Source organism: Prionailurus bengalensis, chromosome E4 (genome assembly GCF_016509475.1).
Source record: "Prionailurus bengalensis isolate Pbe53 chromosome E4, Fcat_Pben_1.1_paternal_pri, whole genome shotgun sequence".
Classification (NCBI taxonomy): domain Eukaryota; kingdom Metazoa; phylum Chordata; class Mammalia; order Carnivora; family Felidae; genus Prionailurus; species Prionailurus bengalensis.
The window spans coordinates 63,153,603-63,169,037 of NC_057360.1; the positions used below are offsets into that span (position 1 = coordinate 63,153,603).

At 41.8% G+C, this 15,435-nt stretch overlaps 1 protein-coding gene across 2 annotated transcripts in view; it reads right to left on the minus strand.

The window, feature by feature from the left end:
* Positions 1-15,435, minus strand: part of ATF6 (activating transcription factor 6) — a 205,599-nt gene that overhangs the window by 147,566 nt on the left and 42,598 nt on the right. For both annotated transcript variants that reach the window (XM_043567583.1, XM_043567582.1), the window contains exons 9-10: positions 11,000-11,185; positions 9,756-9,847 (exon numbers count right to left, since the gene is read on the minus strand). In XM_043567583.1, coding sequence (XP_043423518.1) covers positions 9,756-9,847; positions 11,000-11,185 — 278 coding nt within the window. The remainder of the gene's footprint in view (positions 1-9,755; positions 9,848-10,999; positions 11,186-15,435) is intronic.

Sequence of the window (15,435 nt, forward strand, 5' to 3'; positions counted from 1 at the left end):
AGCCCCGCATTGGGCTCCGTGCTGACAGCTCGGAGCCCGGAGCCTGCTTCGGATTCTGTGTCTCCCCCTCTCTCTGCCCCTCCCCTGCTCACGCTCTGTGTCTGTCTCTCAATAATAAGTAAATGTTAAAAAAAATTTTAATAATAAAATAAAATAAAATAGGAAGGAGAAAACATACCAAAGGAATCTATACACTGCAGTCCTGTGTGCCAGGAAGAAGTGCCTCTTACAAGGTTATGCTATGGTCTCACTCAGTCCAAACCAGAGGTCCATACATTCCCCAATTACAGAAGGCAAACCTATAAACACAGAGGTGTCTGTCCAGAGATTTAATAAAACTTCTCTTATGTAGATCATCTTCTAATTCAATGGACAAATGCTCTTATAATTTCTACAGAGGCTGATGTAGAGAAAGAAAGAAATACTACACTATACACAATTTTCAACTCTGGACATACTTCAGACTCCCTGGGGGAAAAACATTGTGTTTAAGAGCAAATGAATTAGACCCATCCTACCAGATTCCACAAGTTTTGGGCAGGACTCCTCCCTTTTGAAGATTTCCTACTGATGATTAACGTACAGCCATGGCTGCGAACGACTATGAGAGAATTTAACAAAAAAAATCATCCCAACTTTTTTTTTTCATCCAAACTTTTAAGGAGGCAAGTAAAATTTGTAAAACCTCCAGACAAACTTCTGCATCAAAAACCTGTGGTCCATGTCATTATCCAACAGTCTACAAAACTCACGACAATAAATGACAGACTGCACGTAGGGCTCAGACTGAGGTTTCTCCAACCAGCTTTAAACACCCTGTTCTATAAAGATGGAAGTATTTTCAACACAACTCATCGCTGGTTAAACTTCATGCTGCCAACAGAACCTTTTGGAGATTCTTTTCTTCCATCAAGATTAACCCATTTTCCTTTTCTCTTCCTTTATTTCCCCTGCTTTTCTTAAATTAATTCAACTTCCCTCCACCAAGAAATATTTTTACAAATGTCTAAAAGGAACACTGCTCATTCTCTCCACCCTACCCTGTTTCCTGGATATCTGTACAAGGCTGAGATTTACATCAATTCCTGAGGTATGGGGGAGAGTTAAACCTCCCCAGTGTCAAAATGGTCTTGAGGGACAAATTTAAAATAACAACAAAACAGAAACACATCAGCACGGAGTAGCAATGAAAACCACGCCTCTGTATGACCAACAGCAGGTATGATTTAAAAAAAAAAATTTTTTTTAATGTTTATTTATTTTTGAGAGAGAGAGAGACAGACAGAGCATGAGTAGGGGAGGGTCAGAGAAAGAGGGAGACACAGAATCCGAAGCAAACTCCAGGCTCCGAGCTGTCGGCACAGAGCCCGATGCAGGGCTCGAACTCGTGAACCGTGAGATCGTGACCTGAGCCACAGTCAAGACACTTAACCAAATGAGCCACCCAGGCGCCCCAGGTATAATCTTTGAACGCTGCTTTAATTTAGCAGGGACCCAAGAAGAGGAAATTCTAAACATGATGCATCCCCCCTACAATGAAAATATCTCTTCCTCATCCTCACAAAATGTAAACCGGATAACCATTTATATTATATCCTATCCAATTTCAACATCCATTAGAAGGTTCAGTGTGTGAAAAATGATTAGAAGAAACTACACTTATAATGCGGAAGGTAGTAGTAATGAGATAAAAACAAAGGCTGTGCAAATTAAGGTGTCATAAAAAACATAAAACCAGAAAAAAAAAATTAGAAAACTTAATCAGTCATAAAAGGCCCAGGAGGTGAAAAGGCTTTTTTTTTTTTTTTTTGTCTTATGTTACTGTTTTTTCTAAGGCAACAAAAAGGGTAGAAATGGGGAAATAATGTCTTTCCCACGTCTGTTATTATGCCCTGGCTCCTGTCATGTGCCCTCCGCTTCCCATGGAACGTCCGTCCCTTCTCTCCTTATAAATCTTGAATTTCACTCTCCCTGGTGAAGCCTTCCCTTGTGATCACTCTTTCCACGTACGTCCCCTTCCCGGCAGACGCTCACAACACACGCCACTCAGCAGTCACCAGCACAATAGGTGCCATGTTAGGCCTTCTCCTCTGCAGGAACAGGATGCCCCCCCCCCGCCCCCGTGTATGAAATGGCCACAGCCCACCCTTTCAGCCCTGCTGTGTCCCCCGCCCCCCCCCCCCCCCCCGTCTACACTCATTCACGTGCAATGGCCCCTCAACGACATCCAACAAATATTTATTAAGTGGCTACACTACTTCAAGCATGATCTAGAAGCCAGGTGAGCGCCAGCCATCTCGGACTGCTGCTCACGGCAGGTGAAAGCCGTCCTCCCTGAACATCCGCTCACAGCCCCGCCTTTACCGGGAATGCCCATCTCTCCCCATCAGGCTGACAAAGTCCTGAATCTTAGTGAGTCAGGGCGGCACTTTTTTAGCATCTGCCATGTCCTGTACACGTCATGCTAGGTGCTGAGGATACAGAAAGTGCACCGAGGCACAGCTTCTCAAAAAAAAAAAAAAAAAAGGAAAGAAAACAACACAAAAGCTATAGTAGCGAAGACCCAGATACCAACAAATAACAGGCACAACGTGGCAAGTTCTGTGGTGTGTAAACAGGCTGATTTGGCAGCACGGGGCAAAATACTCACGCTGGCCTTGATGTGACTTAAACGTGCTCAATGCTTACTTGACTACTGCAAATACTCTTCTACAATTTGCTTATTCCACACAATATACTTCCTACAAGGTCTGATGAACAGCATTTTTAGCACCATTCAGTAATAATTTCGTTTTAATTTCTCCTTTGATCTATGAGTTACTTAAAAGTATGTTTTTTAGGTGTTAGGAGCGTAGGTGGTTCTTATCTTTTTGTTACTGTTCGAGTTTAATTACACCGGCAGTGAATGTAGTCTACGTGTTAGTCTACGAAATTTGTCGAGACTTCCTTTATGATTTGGCACAGATCAATTCTCTTTTTTAACATTTCACCTAGAGTTCAAAAACTGTGTGTTGGTAAATGCAGTAATTATGTAAATGGCCATTACATCAAGTTTCATAATGATAATATTCAAACCTTCTACACACTTGCAGATTTTTTTTTCACTGTGGTCTATCAAGGCAGAGGTACACTCAAAATTTCCCACTATGGCAGTGGAATGCTAGTTTTCCCCATAGTTCTATATATTGCAAGCTATATACTAATTTAGAATTATTATATCTTCCTGGTAAACCTTTTAATCGATAAGTGATTATGTCTAACAATGCTTTCTCCTTAAAGTATATCTGTCTGATATTAATAAAGCAACGCCAGGGGCACCTGGGTGGCTCAGTCGGTTAAACGTCTGACTTCAGCTCAGGTCATGATCTCATGGTTTGTGAGTTCGAGCCCCGTGTCGGGCTCTGTGCTGACAGCTCAGAGCCTGGAGCCTTGCTTCAGATTCTGTGTCTCCTTCTCTCTCTCATGCTCTGTCTCTCAAAAATAATAAATGAACATTAAAAAGATTATTTTAATGAACAAATAAAGCAACTCCAGATTCTTTTGGCAACTATTTGCTTTTTCCATCCATCCCTTGACTTTGTTTGTTTGTTTATTTATTTATTTAGAGAGAGCGCATGAGTGGAGCAGAGACAGAGAAAGAGGGAAAGAGAGAGAATCCCAAGAGAATCTGACAGCGCAGAGGGGGACATGGGGCCCAATCTCACGACCGTGAGATCACAACTTAAGCCGACACCAAGAGTCAGATGCTTACCGACTGAGCCACCCAGGCACCCTATCCATCCCCTGACTTTACAACTTCGACTTTCTGCAGCTTGATACTTTTAGGTGTTTCTCTTGTAAAAAAGCATGAAGTTGAATTTTGCCTTCTTCCCCCTCCAGTCTGACAATCTGTGCCTTCTAAATGCAGAGTTCAGTCCATTTTCACATATTGTGATTATGGATAATGTTCTAGATTCATTTCTTCTATCACATTTTGGGCTTTCATAATCTAGTAGTTTCTTTCCCTCTTTTCATGCCTTTTTGGGGTTGAGTCTGTCCACCTCATTCAGTGATGTTGCTTCCACCAGAGTTTGAAAGGATACACTTCAACTGTATTTTGTTAGGGGGTAATGTAATTTAACAAGTCTAAACAATCAATATCTTCACCTACTTCCCAAACAAGACTAAGAACTTTGAGTGTTTTAACTTTGATCACACCTTTCCCAACTTATCAGGTATTATTGTACAGAAAATTCTCCCACCTTGATGTGCTTCAACCTTGCAAGCTAAACATTGTTAATGTCTTAGATCATCGACTTTTTAAAATGTTTCATCCACAACTATTATTTTTGTTGTTGCTGGCCGTCCATTTCTGTGTCTCAAACCTTCTTTCAATTATTTTCCTTCTTCCCGAATATGCTGACACTTAAGATGGTAGGCCATTTATCTCATACATTATCCCCTCTGCGTGGATTTAGCTGTTTTCTCATGAGAAAATTAAGGGTATACCTTTTTGGCCAGAATGTCACGTGAGTGTCATTGTATCCTGTATCACCTCAGGAGGTACAAGACCATCAGCATGTCTCCTGACCGATGTTAACTTGATTACGTGGCCATGGTAGGGTAGCCTCAAGTCTCTTGGTCCCTGTCATGGTTGCCATCTCCTCTCTCTGTTACGCTGTTTTGCTTCAGCCCTGTGTTCCCATTCGCTATTTCTTTCTCCAAAGGTGCCTATTTTGTTGTTTTAACCTGGTCATTGTTTTTTCTTAACGTTTATTCATTTTTGAGACAGGGAGAGACAGAGCATGAATGGGGGAGGGTCAGAGAGAGAGGGAGACACAGAATCGGAAACAGGCTCCAGGCTCTGAGCTGTCAGCACAGAGCCTGACGCGGGGCTCGAACTCACGGACCGTGAGATTGTGACCTGAGCCGAAGTCGGACACTTAACTGACTGAGCCACCCAGGCGCCCCATGTTTTTCTATTTTGAACTTATCACATTTCTAGATGTTTTTTTTCAAAATGTCTGGATCAATTCTGAGTCTTTGGTTTCTTCGTCATTCTTTAACTCCCTTTCTTATTTAACATAGTTAGCATTCTGTATCTGTTGATTCGAATACCCGTAGTCCTCAGAGTCTGACTCTGTTCTAACTCTTGTTCATGGTGGCTGGGTTCCTAGCTGGTTTCATGAGTTGGGGGAGAAAATGGGATGTTGGCTCATGTTCAACTGGAACTGTATCTGCAGCAATTCTTTCAGGATGGATGTTTAAAGTGCCTTCCTTGACAAGAGTTTGCATTTGTATCTGCCAGGAGCCTAGTGGTGCCAACACAGGGCCACTTAAACCAAATTTTTGGTTTGGTTTTTTGGGGTGTCACAACAGTAGTATAAATTCAGGCTCAAACCTGTACGAGTTAAGTCTGGTGATCATGAATTCTCCAGAAGACTTTTGTTTGTCTTTATGTCCACTCTACTCAAAGCCAGTATCAAGGCAGGTACTTACCAACACTCTCCCTCTGTGGTAGAACAATCTACTTTCCCTCCCTCTTTTGGCAACCAACAATGTCATTTTTTGGAAGTTCCAGCTTTATTTGGGTTTGGGAAGGGGGTACGGGGCTCAGGTGTGACTTCCTACTTTCTTTAGAACCCCAGAGCTTTCTTTCCTGTTGCCAGACTCTAGGCCAAAAGATCAGGAAATAACTCTAGGACAAGCACCACCTCCAATGCTAGCCTATCAATGGATTCACGTTACCTTAAATTTCTGACCTCTGAGAAGGCCTTACTTTGTCTTCAGTTCAGCCATTACATAAGAGTTTTGACTTTTTAATCCAGCATTTTCTGACGTATTAACTGCAAAGAGTTTCTCCATACCTCTAGCCCAATATACTACCAAAATACAAGTCCTTAAGGTTTCTTGGACAATGTAGAGAAAAACTATGGCATAGAAGAGAAGGCAGAGTTTTCAATGATAATTTTTAAAAAGAGACCTTGGTTAAATTTCTGGCCCTTCGACTATACGACAGGACTAATGTGGGGCTTGGTCGGTTAAGCGTCCGACTTCGGCTCAGGTCACGATCTCAAGGTTCGTCAGTTGGAGCCCTGCGTCAGGCTCTGTGCTGACAGCTCAGAGCCTGAGCCTGCTTTGGATTCTCTGTCTCCCTCTTTCTGCTCCTCCCCTGCTCACACGTGTGCGCTCTCTCTCTCTCTCAAAAATAAACATTAAACAAAAAAGTAAAGTAGAACTAATGAACATAGACTCAACCCCAACGAGTAGTGAGTAAAAAGGGGGTTTCCTACCAATGCATACTTGTTCAGGTTAACCATTCCCTGCTGCCCAGAGTTACTACTTTCATGGACCACCCAGAGCGGGACAGCTCTTTGAATCGTGTGCCAGAAACAGCTAGATGCCGTCTTCACCATCCACACAACATCAACAAGGTCAGAAAAATTAACCCTTTTAAAGTCTGTTTGGTTTATTTTCTTTCTCTGTGTGACGACTATTCAGCAACCGAAGATGCTTCAAACGAGTCAGTTTTGGTGCACGAAACTCTCTTACTTTAGATGTGAGATGTATTTACATTTCATCACCAAGCGCCTTCAGGCAATGCTTAAGGCATACTTATATTCAGCAAACTTGTGTATTATAAATTTTTCACTTGGACCCATACCGATATGGCACACAAGGTCAATGCTACGTTGAACATCTGAAACCACACTAACAACTTTATTATGGAAACGTGGTCTGTTCTGAAAGAGTTCTGTTTCCTAAATTTAAAATGCTTTGGAAGTCTCTCATTAAAGTGTCTCTTTGTCTGGCCGGACTTAGTTTTGTGGGACTTGAGAGAAGCTCGGTTAGAACTCGCCGTCTTGCTTTTTTCCGTACCAATGACAACACAGTAACGCTCAAGGTGTACAGATCTACAAGGCCATAACGTGGAAGTCAGGCACCAGATACGTTCCAGGTGGTGCTAATGAGGTTCAACTGGGGAGTTTCTGCTCCTCTGGAAGATTCCCAGCCCTGAGCAGATCTTCAGTCTTGAAGTGAAGGGGCTGCAAATGACAGGGTCAATCAAGCTAGCTTCCCAGGACCATACGGGATGGAGCAGCAACACCGCCAACGTCTGGTGCAGGGGGGCACGGGTCAGTCCTTCAGGCCGCTCGTGCTGCCCTCTCAGCTTTGATGCTTTACCATCCGTGCCAGACTTCCTCTAGAAGAAACAGTTCCTGGCTTTTTATGAGTTTCATGGCCAGTTTCTCTTCTCCTTTCTTCTTGGTGTCTGGACAAATCCCAACCTGTTAAGATACTTTGATATTTCTTCATTCCCTCCAGCTCTTTGTTGCTTTTCTTCGATCTAAGTCTTTTAAAGCATGCTTTTTTTTTTAAACTTGAACACTTCCCAGATCTGCCCAGTACTTCTTGGCTTTCTGTTCCAAAAGCCTCCACGAAGAAACAGACACAGATCTCCTCTGGCTGCTCCTCAGGATGTTCAAGTATTTGAGCTTTCTCCATTCTCAATTTTGCTGTTTGTACCGTCCGTCTAATTTTTGGATACAAAACCGTCTTGATAAAATGGGACCATCGTCTGTCTCCTCTGAATCAAAATCAGAGGAGATTTGTCTCCTCCTCCTCAAAATCAATCAATCCTCTGTTCACAGAAATGAGAGCCATCCCCCCACACACCCCCTTCATCCTCAGATGTAAAAATCATTAAGTCATCAAAAAACATTTTGTCTTTGTCTCTGGGGCACGTGGGTGGCTCAGTCAGTTGAGCATTCGACTCCTGACACGGGCTCATGTCATGATCTCATGGTTCGTGGGATCAACCCCTATGTTGGGCTCTGCACCAACATATGTTGGGACTCTCTCTCTCCCTCTCTCTGCCCCTCCCCCACTCTCTCACTCTGTCTCAAAAATAAATAAGTGCGGAGCACCTGGGTGGCTCAATTAAACATCTGACTCGATTTCAGCTCAGGTCACGATGTCACAGCTGTGAGATCGAGACCACTTCAGGCTCTGTGTTGGGCACGGAACCTGCTTGGGATTCTCTCCCTCCCTCTACCCCTCCCCTGTTCACGCACACATATTCAAGCTCCCACTCTCTCTCTAAATAAATATTTTTAAAAATAAATAAATTTCTCTTCCCCCCCCAAATCTCTATTAATTCATGAGGGCTTACAAAACAACACATATCCCCAACCCCGTCCTCTTTACTGTTCATCAAATGCTACTGCATAAAGCCTCCGAGACTGTCATTATCAGAGCTACTGGGTACTTCTGTGTCCCTTCAAGAGTAGGCCCCCATCTTTAGATGACATCTACGTAAGTCTTACTCATGCTACCGTTGTTTCCACATCCACTTCTTTTACTAGTCTGTACTCATATTCATGTTTGCATCCCTGGCTCCTTACTCACTACCTGGCAAATTGTAAGTACTCTATAAATATCTGCCGGATGTGTGACTGAATGAATAAATAAGCACCTTATATAATAGCCTAGATGCGAAATGAGCACACAGCACTTGAGGCAATCTGGCAGACTCCATCACGATTCCAGATATTCATACCTTCTAATTCTAAGGTATGAATTAGAATACTTAGATTCTAGGGGCGCCTGGGTGGCGCAGTCGGTTAGGCGTCCGACTTCAGCCAGGTCACGATCTCGCGGTCCGTGAGTTCAAGCCCCGCGTCGGGCTCTGGGCTGATGGCTCAGAGCCTGGAGCCTGTTTCCGATTCTGTGTCTCCCTCTCTCTCTGCCCCTCCCCCGTTCATGCTCTGTCTCTCTCTGTCCCAAAAATAAATAAATGTTGAAAAAAAAAAAATTTTAGAATACTTAGATTCTAATAAATATATACCCATAACATATACTCTTTCTACATATATATATGAATACATGTTATATGTATACGTTTTAGATCTGTGTTTTACATAACTATATTTTTATATGTGCACATAAACATTTATGTGTTTAAAATGTATATCTGGTATATATTTAATATGTATATACATTTGTATAACTCAAAATAACCTACATGCCCATTAATAGGAGAACGGTTAAAGAAATTAAGGCAGCAGTTCTGTGAAGCCCTGAGGATCCCAAGATTCTTTCAAAGGGTCAGCAAGGTTCTCCCCTTTTCAACTACATACCTATGGGAATCTGGATTTTCTTCGTTTATCTCAACCAAAACAATTTATCACAACGGACTGCAGGAAGAAACAGGAGAATAGAGCTGGCTTCTATCAAGATTTTTGGCAAATATAAATAAAATAATGCTACTCCTCTCACTCAATTTTTGAGGGTCTGGAAAATAGTTATTTTCCATAAAAATGTTACTTATGTTTACATGTAATGGTTCTGTATTCTTTTTAATTCTTTTTTAATCTTTTAATTTTCTTTTTTTTTTTTTGAGAGTGAGAGACAGAGCATGAGTGGGGGAGGGGCAGAGAGAGGGAGACACAGAATCCAAAGCAGGTTCCAGGCTCCCAGCCGTCAGCACAGAGCCTGACACGGGGCTCGAACTCTGCCTCACCACCGATCTGTTTAATAACTTAAGGCTTTCTCCATTAAACGACATGATTTTTCCACTAGACTTAGGGGAAGAACAAGGAAGAGGAATGAGTCTTTCTTCTCCTTTCTTCTCACCTAAATATTGTCTCCGAGGAAAACAAAACAAATCTGTTTTTTCCCTAGCTTATGACTAGAGGTGAAAACAATGAGAACTAAAATTTTTAGTGTTTGTATCCAAAATAAATAAACAGTGTTTGCAGACGAAACACACTCACTTCATGGGTCCATAGTTGAGCACTATAAACGCCAACACCACCATCACACAGATAGCTCTTCGTTTCGGATTAGGAACTTTAAGCCTCTGGTTCTGAAAGAAATAACCATGTCAAATACGGTTAAACTACACACTAATCTCGCAAAAAGCAACGGGTAAGATAAGCACACTCCTCTTCAGCAGTTATTAGTTAAAAATAATAATAAACAAACCTCAAAGGTGAGGAAATGGTACTTTTCACAAGGCTAGAGCGCAGCCTTCTTGGTTCCCTGATGGTAGCAGAGAAAAACAAAGGAGCAGGAGAAAAGAAACATAGTGGCCACTGTTGCACTTTCCTCTTCCCCCCAAAAGGAAAGAATTCAACCATTTAACACTTCTATGGGTCTTCAAAGAATTTTCAGATACATCTGTAGTCCCGTCCCCCCCCCCCCCCCCCCCCCCCCCCCCCCCCCCCCCCCCCCCCCCCCCGTCTCTTAAATCTCCCGTGCGCTCAGGGCAAAACAGAGAACCCCAATGGAAGAAGCCCACTCATTGGGCACAGGCATCCATTCAGTTCCAGACAGCGTTGCAGTGGCAAATCCTGAAACTGCAGGTTTCAGGAACAGAATCAAGGAGAAGGTCGACTTTATCGGGACCAGCATGGCAACAACATGCAAAAAACATAATGGGGGTCAGGTGGACAGAGAAACGATTTAAAATTTTATTTTGTATTTTCTTTCTAAAATTTGTTTTTAACCGTTTATATATTTTTGAGAAACAGAGAGAGACAGAACATGAGGAGGAGAGGGGCAGAGAAGAGAGGGAGGCACAGAAACCAAAGCAGGCTCCAGGCTCCGAGCTGTCAGCGCAGAACCCGATGCGGGGCTTGAACCCACAAACTGGGAGATCATGACCTGAGCCGAAGTTGGACACTTAATCGACTGGGCCAGCCAGGCACCCCTGTATTTTCTTTTTTAAAAGGAAAGACCTGGCGGGACTACTGAAGGTCCTCACGTTGATTCACTTAGTCAGAAAGAGAGGGGTACCCGGGAAACACATCTTTTGAACGCAGGTTGGGAGGTACAATTCGCGAGCTCCTTTTCCCAATGCTTTTATTCCGACTGCAAATGCTTTAGGGCTTAACGCGCCCTCTTTTTCCTAGTACTCTTAGTTTACACAATTTAAAATGCACACCATTCCCAATGGTTTCTCAGGAAAAAAGAATGCCTGAACCCATCTTGTCGGGGCTGCGTCGCTGGCCCTCACCTCGGACACCACTTCGTCCAGCTGCCTCTTCAGTGACCCGTTCTCCTTCTTGAGCTTCTCATTCTCCGAGAGCGCGGCCTTTAACCTGGCCTCCAAGCCAAGCATATATTCTTTCTTCTTCTTGCGGGACTGACACGCGGACTCTCGATTTTTTATCATACGTTGCTGTCTCCTTAGTACAGCAATCTAGAAAAAGTTATAATGAATCGAAACATTCCAATTTTAGAACCAGATCAGAATAGACTGATTTTTATTTAACAATTATTTTTTGTTCATAGCAAAAAACAAACAAAACAAGCGACTAAAAAAAAAAAGCAAACAACTATTATGTTTGCTTTAAAACATATCTGTTCGAAACATAGGTTACGTTTGTTTTAAAACAGGTTTTAAAAAATATTAAACAAAGCAAAATGAAATCAAATGGTCAAGGCCTTCTAAAACCTAAACGTGAAATGGTTTCTCCTGATGTTTTTCTAAGGCTTATTTATTGATCTTCCAATTTTCCCTTTAGAAACTCAGGAAAAAAAAAGAAAAAGAAAAGAAACGAAACTCAGAAGGTGTCCTGACATATACACATATGTACATATCCACACACCTTTAGACTCAGGCTCTGAATTGACTGTTTTCCAGAACCCCGTATCCAACTGCTTATAAGGCCACTTCTACTTGCAAAGTTACCATCACTTCAAATTCAGTTCCCACAAACTGAACTCATCATCTCCCTCTATCTGGATTTATCTATCCATCTTCTCTCAGTCATAAATGCCTCTCAAGATATCTAGGAGGAAGTGACCATCAACTTATTTTTCCTTCATTCCCCATATTTATCCCCTCTCTCAACCCGATTCACTCACTAAATATGCACTGAGGCTATGTTAATGACCAAGTTTCTTCCCGGGACAGTGTTGTCTCACTTAATCTGTTCTCTCTATTGCTGCTGTCACCCTCCTAAAGCAGGCCCTCATGACCACATCCCTACAGGCTACTGCAATAGTCTCCTACATATTTTCAATGGTCTCCAATCTCTTCCTGTCTACCATCTGCAAGATTAGTCACCCTGCAAAACAACAACAAACCTTGCTATTCTATTGCAAAAACAAGCTATTCATGCATCATAGTTGGCCACCTGTTTTCAAGGCCTTCCATGATGTGACCACCCCACTAAATAACCAAACCTTCTGCCCTAACCCAACAACCATTCAATCCACACCCAAATTCGGATCATTTGAGGCCACCCTCCAATCTCCACACACACCTAATTCATTCCTTTAGTCATACCATCTACGCCAGTTTGTAATGCGGTCTCCTCCACTAACCTAAATCTCAGGGTCCTCCACACTGTGCTTATGCTAAACCATCTTTCCTGAGTGTCTTACGCCCTTATAATTTGGAAAATAGACCTGAACACTTTAATGTTCTCCACTGTTTCGGGAGTGTTAACTCTCTCTCAACCTCAATTTTTTACATTAGAAGCCAAAACTATGTAATTCTACATGTTTGCTTACTACCCACAATATCTTCCATAATCACAACTTACTGAGAAAAATTATTTGCGTCACATTTGCTAAGTGAGAACTTATGGAACCTATTTGTCCATAATGAACTAACAGCATTAGTCTAATTTATTTGAGGCAGAGGGTGAGGCAGCAAAATTAAGTCCATAAAAAGCACCAAATAATATTAAACTGATTATTTTTAAAGTACACAGATGACTGAACTACTGACTTTATAGGTTTTGTAACTGACTTTAAAAAATAAACGTTCCACTCTGTGGCATTCAATGGCTCAGTGAGACCAGTAAACAGAATTAAATAATATTGATTTCTTTTAAAATAATAACACGGGGCGCCTGGGTGGCGCAGTCGGTTAAGCGTCCGACTTCAGCCAGGTCACGATCTCGCGGTCCGGGAGTTCGAGCCCCGCGTCAGGCTCTGGGCTGATGGCTCGGAGCCTGGAGCCTGTTTCCGATTCTGTGTCTCCCTCTCTCTCTGCCCCTCCCCCGTTCATGCTCTGTCTCTCTCTGTCCCAAAAATAAATAAACGTTGAAAAAAAAAATTTTTTTTTTAAATAAAAAAATAAAAAAAATAAAAAATAAAATAATAACACAATTCCAACCCCACACAACACTTCCTCGAAAGAGCCAAAGCCAATCCCTCTGCACCAAATACTGTCAACAAACTTTCAATCAGAAGCTACAAGGGGAAAAAAAAAACCAAAACCTACAGGAGATGTCAAAAGAGGGTGTTTTTCTCCTTTTTCCTTCCTTTACTGAAGCTTCATAGGAATGCTAACTTATGTAACCATCATCGGCAAACCTTCCCTAAGGAGTAACCATCCCGCTCTTCAGTAACACGGTGCACACACGCACACGCACACGCACACACACACACGCAGCAGCGGCCAAGCCATGATGGATGATTCTTCACCACGTCAAAGCAGTCTCTGGACAATGCCACTTTGTTCAGTCTACTGTTATTCTAAGTGGTCTTCATGGTTACTGAGAAGGCCAAGGTCCATAATTAATACTTAATTCCAGAGTGCTAAAGTATACAGAACACTGAACAAGCGCATGAAAGAGAAGGTTCCCAGATGGAAGAGTTTATACTAACGTTAGATAAAAGGCAACCTTACTTTAAAGGCTAATTAATCTGCGGAATTTAGGGAGGCTTACAGATGGCACACCATTTAATAAATTTCAAACAAGGATTAGGAATTTCTATAAACAATAAAAGCACCTGCACATTATACAGCATGAGAGTTTCAAAGGCTGTCAGTGTACATGCCTCATGCTAAAAAAAATGAAAACCACCTGTGGCCATTCATTGCTTCCCAGAGAAAAAGATACAATAGTTCCAAAAATAAACACGCAATACTACCAATAAACACAAAGGATAGAGTAAAAATAAATGAAACCCACAGGAATTGCCAAACATAAGAGTTCCAACTTTACATCTCAGCAAGCTATCTTCAGCTATTTGAATGTATAATATTTAAGTTATTCTGTATTTCCTAGACCAAAAAATTATGATTTTCAGACTACACACACACACACACACACACACACCCCCATGGTGTTTGTGTTTCTGGTGGGGGGTATATTTTACAAGAAAAATTACACTGTAGTTATTATTTTGTATACTGATTTTTGCATGAATGTATTATGATCATCTTTTTTAATTTATTTCTTTTGTTCATTCTTTCTGAGAGAGACAGAGCACAAGCAAGGAAGTGGCAGAGAGAGAGGGAGGGAGAGAGAGAATCCCAAGCAGGCTCCACACTGTCAGCGTGGAGCCCAATGCAGGGCTCAAACTCACAAAACGTGAGATCATGACCTGAGTTGGACGCTTAACCAACTGAGCCACTTGGGCACCCCGGATGTATTATGATCAGCTTTGACATGCAATGAGAATGCATGGTATTTCAGTTATCTTGATGTTCTATATCAATCTCCTCCTGTTGAAATTATTACAGTTTTCAAGATTCTTTAAAATAAGCCTCCTCATCGGATCCACTGTTGGAGAGTAGACGTGCCACAGCTAGAACTTAGAGCAGGTGACTCTAAGCCCAGCACACACAATCCTGGTACATGACAGCACCACACTGCTTTTTATACCAAATGGGAAGTCCTGAATCTCAACATGGCACCCTAACCTCATGAACTCCGTGCTTACTTTCATTATGCACCTGTTTGAAAAGGAAGGCTATGGAAACACCTGTATCTACAATGCTTCATCTCCTGTGCTAGCAGTCTGAAAACATAAAATCAGTACTCTGGCTCATTAATCAATTGGCACATCTCACTTATGGGCTGTCAGATGCTTTAACAGGACTGAAATGAGCGAAGAGGTGGTCAGTCCCTGCTTCTGATCATCCTGCTTCAGACAACTCTCCCATCAAGCACTGTGCTTAGAAAAAGGAAAAACTTCACAGCTATAAAATACTCTCCCTTTAGTGCCACTACACTGTAAAATAAGGTGTTGCATTATTAAACGAACATTTGACTGTAAGAAAGACTTGTAGAAAAGAAGAACTTTCACAGATGAACATGTACTTTTGCTTTTGAAGGCTCCACCAATTTGAGTCAAAATTCCAAATCCGTTTGCATTTTGTTTTTTAATTTTAAAAGTTCACGATCAAGCAATACTATATTATGTTCTTATAAAAAAAATTGACCATCTAGACCTTTGATTCGGTGATGTTGCTAAGAAATGAGCTTCAAAGTCCTGTATGGCTATAAATCAGATACAAAAATAGGATATTTTAATGCTACAAAATACATTCCAACATCTCGCACAAACTCAAGCCAGATCAAGTACTGATCACCATGGATGAAATCACTGGCTTCATGGGTGCCATTGCCTTGGTTCTATTTCTTATTTCGGTGAATCTCTCCCTCTAAACTGATACCTAAAGCAGAAACGGTCACTGATTAACCT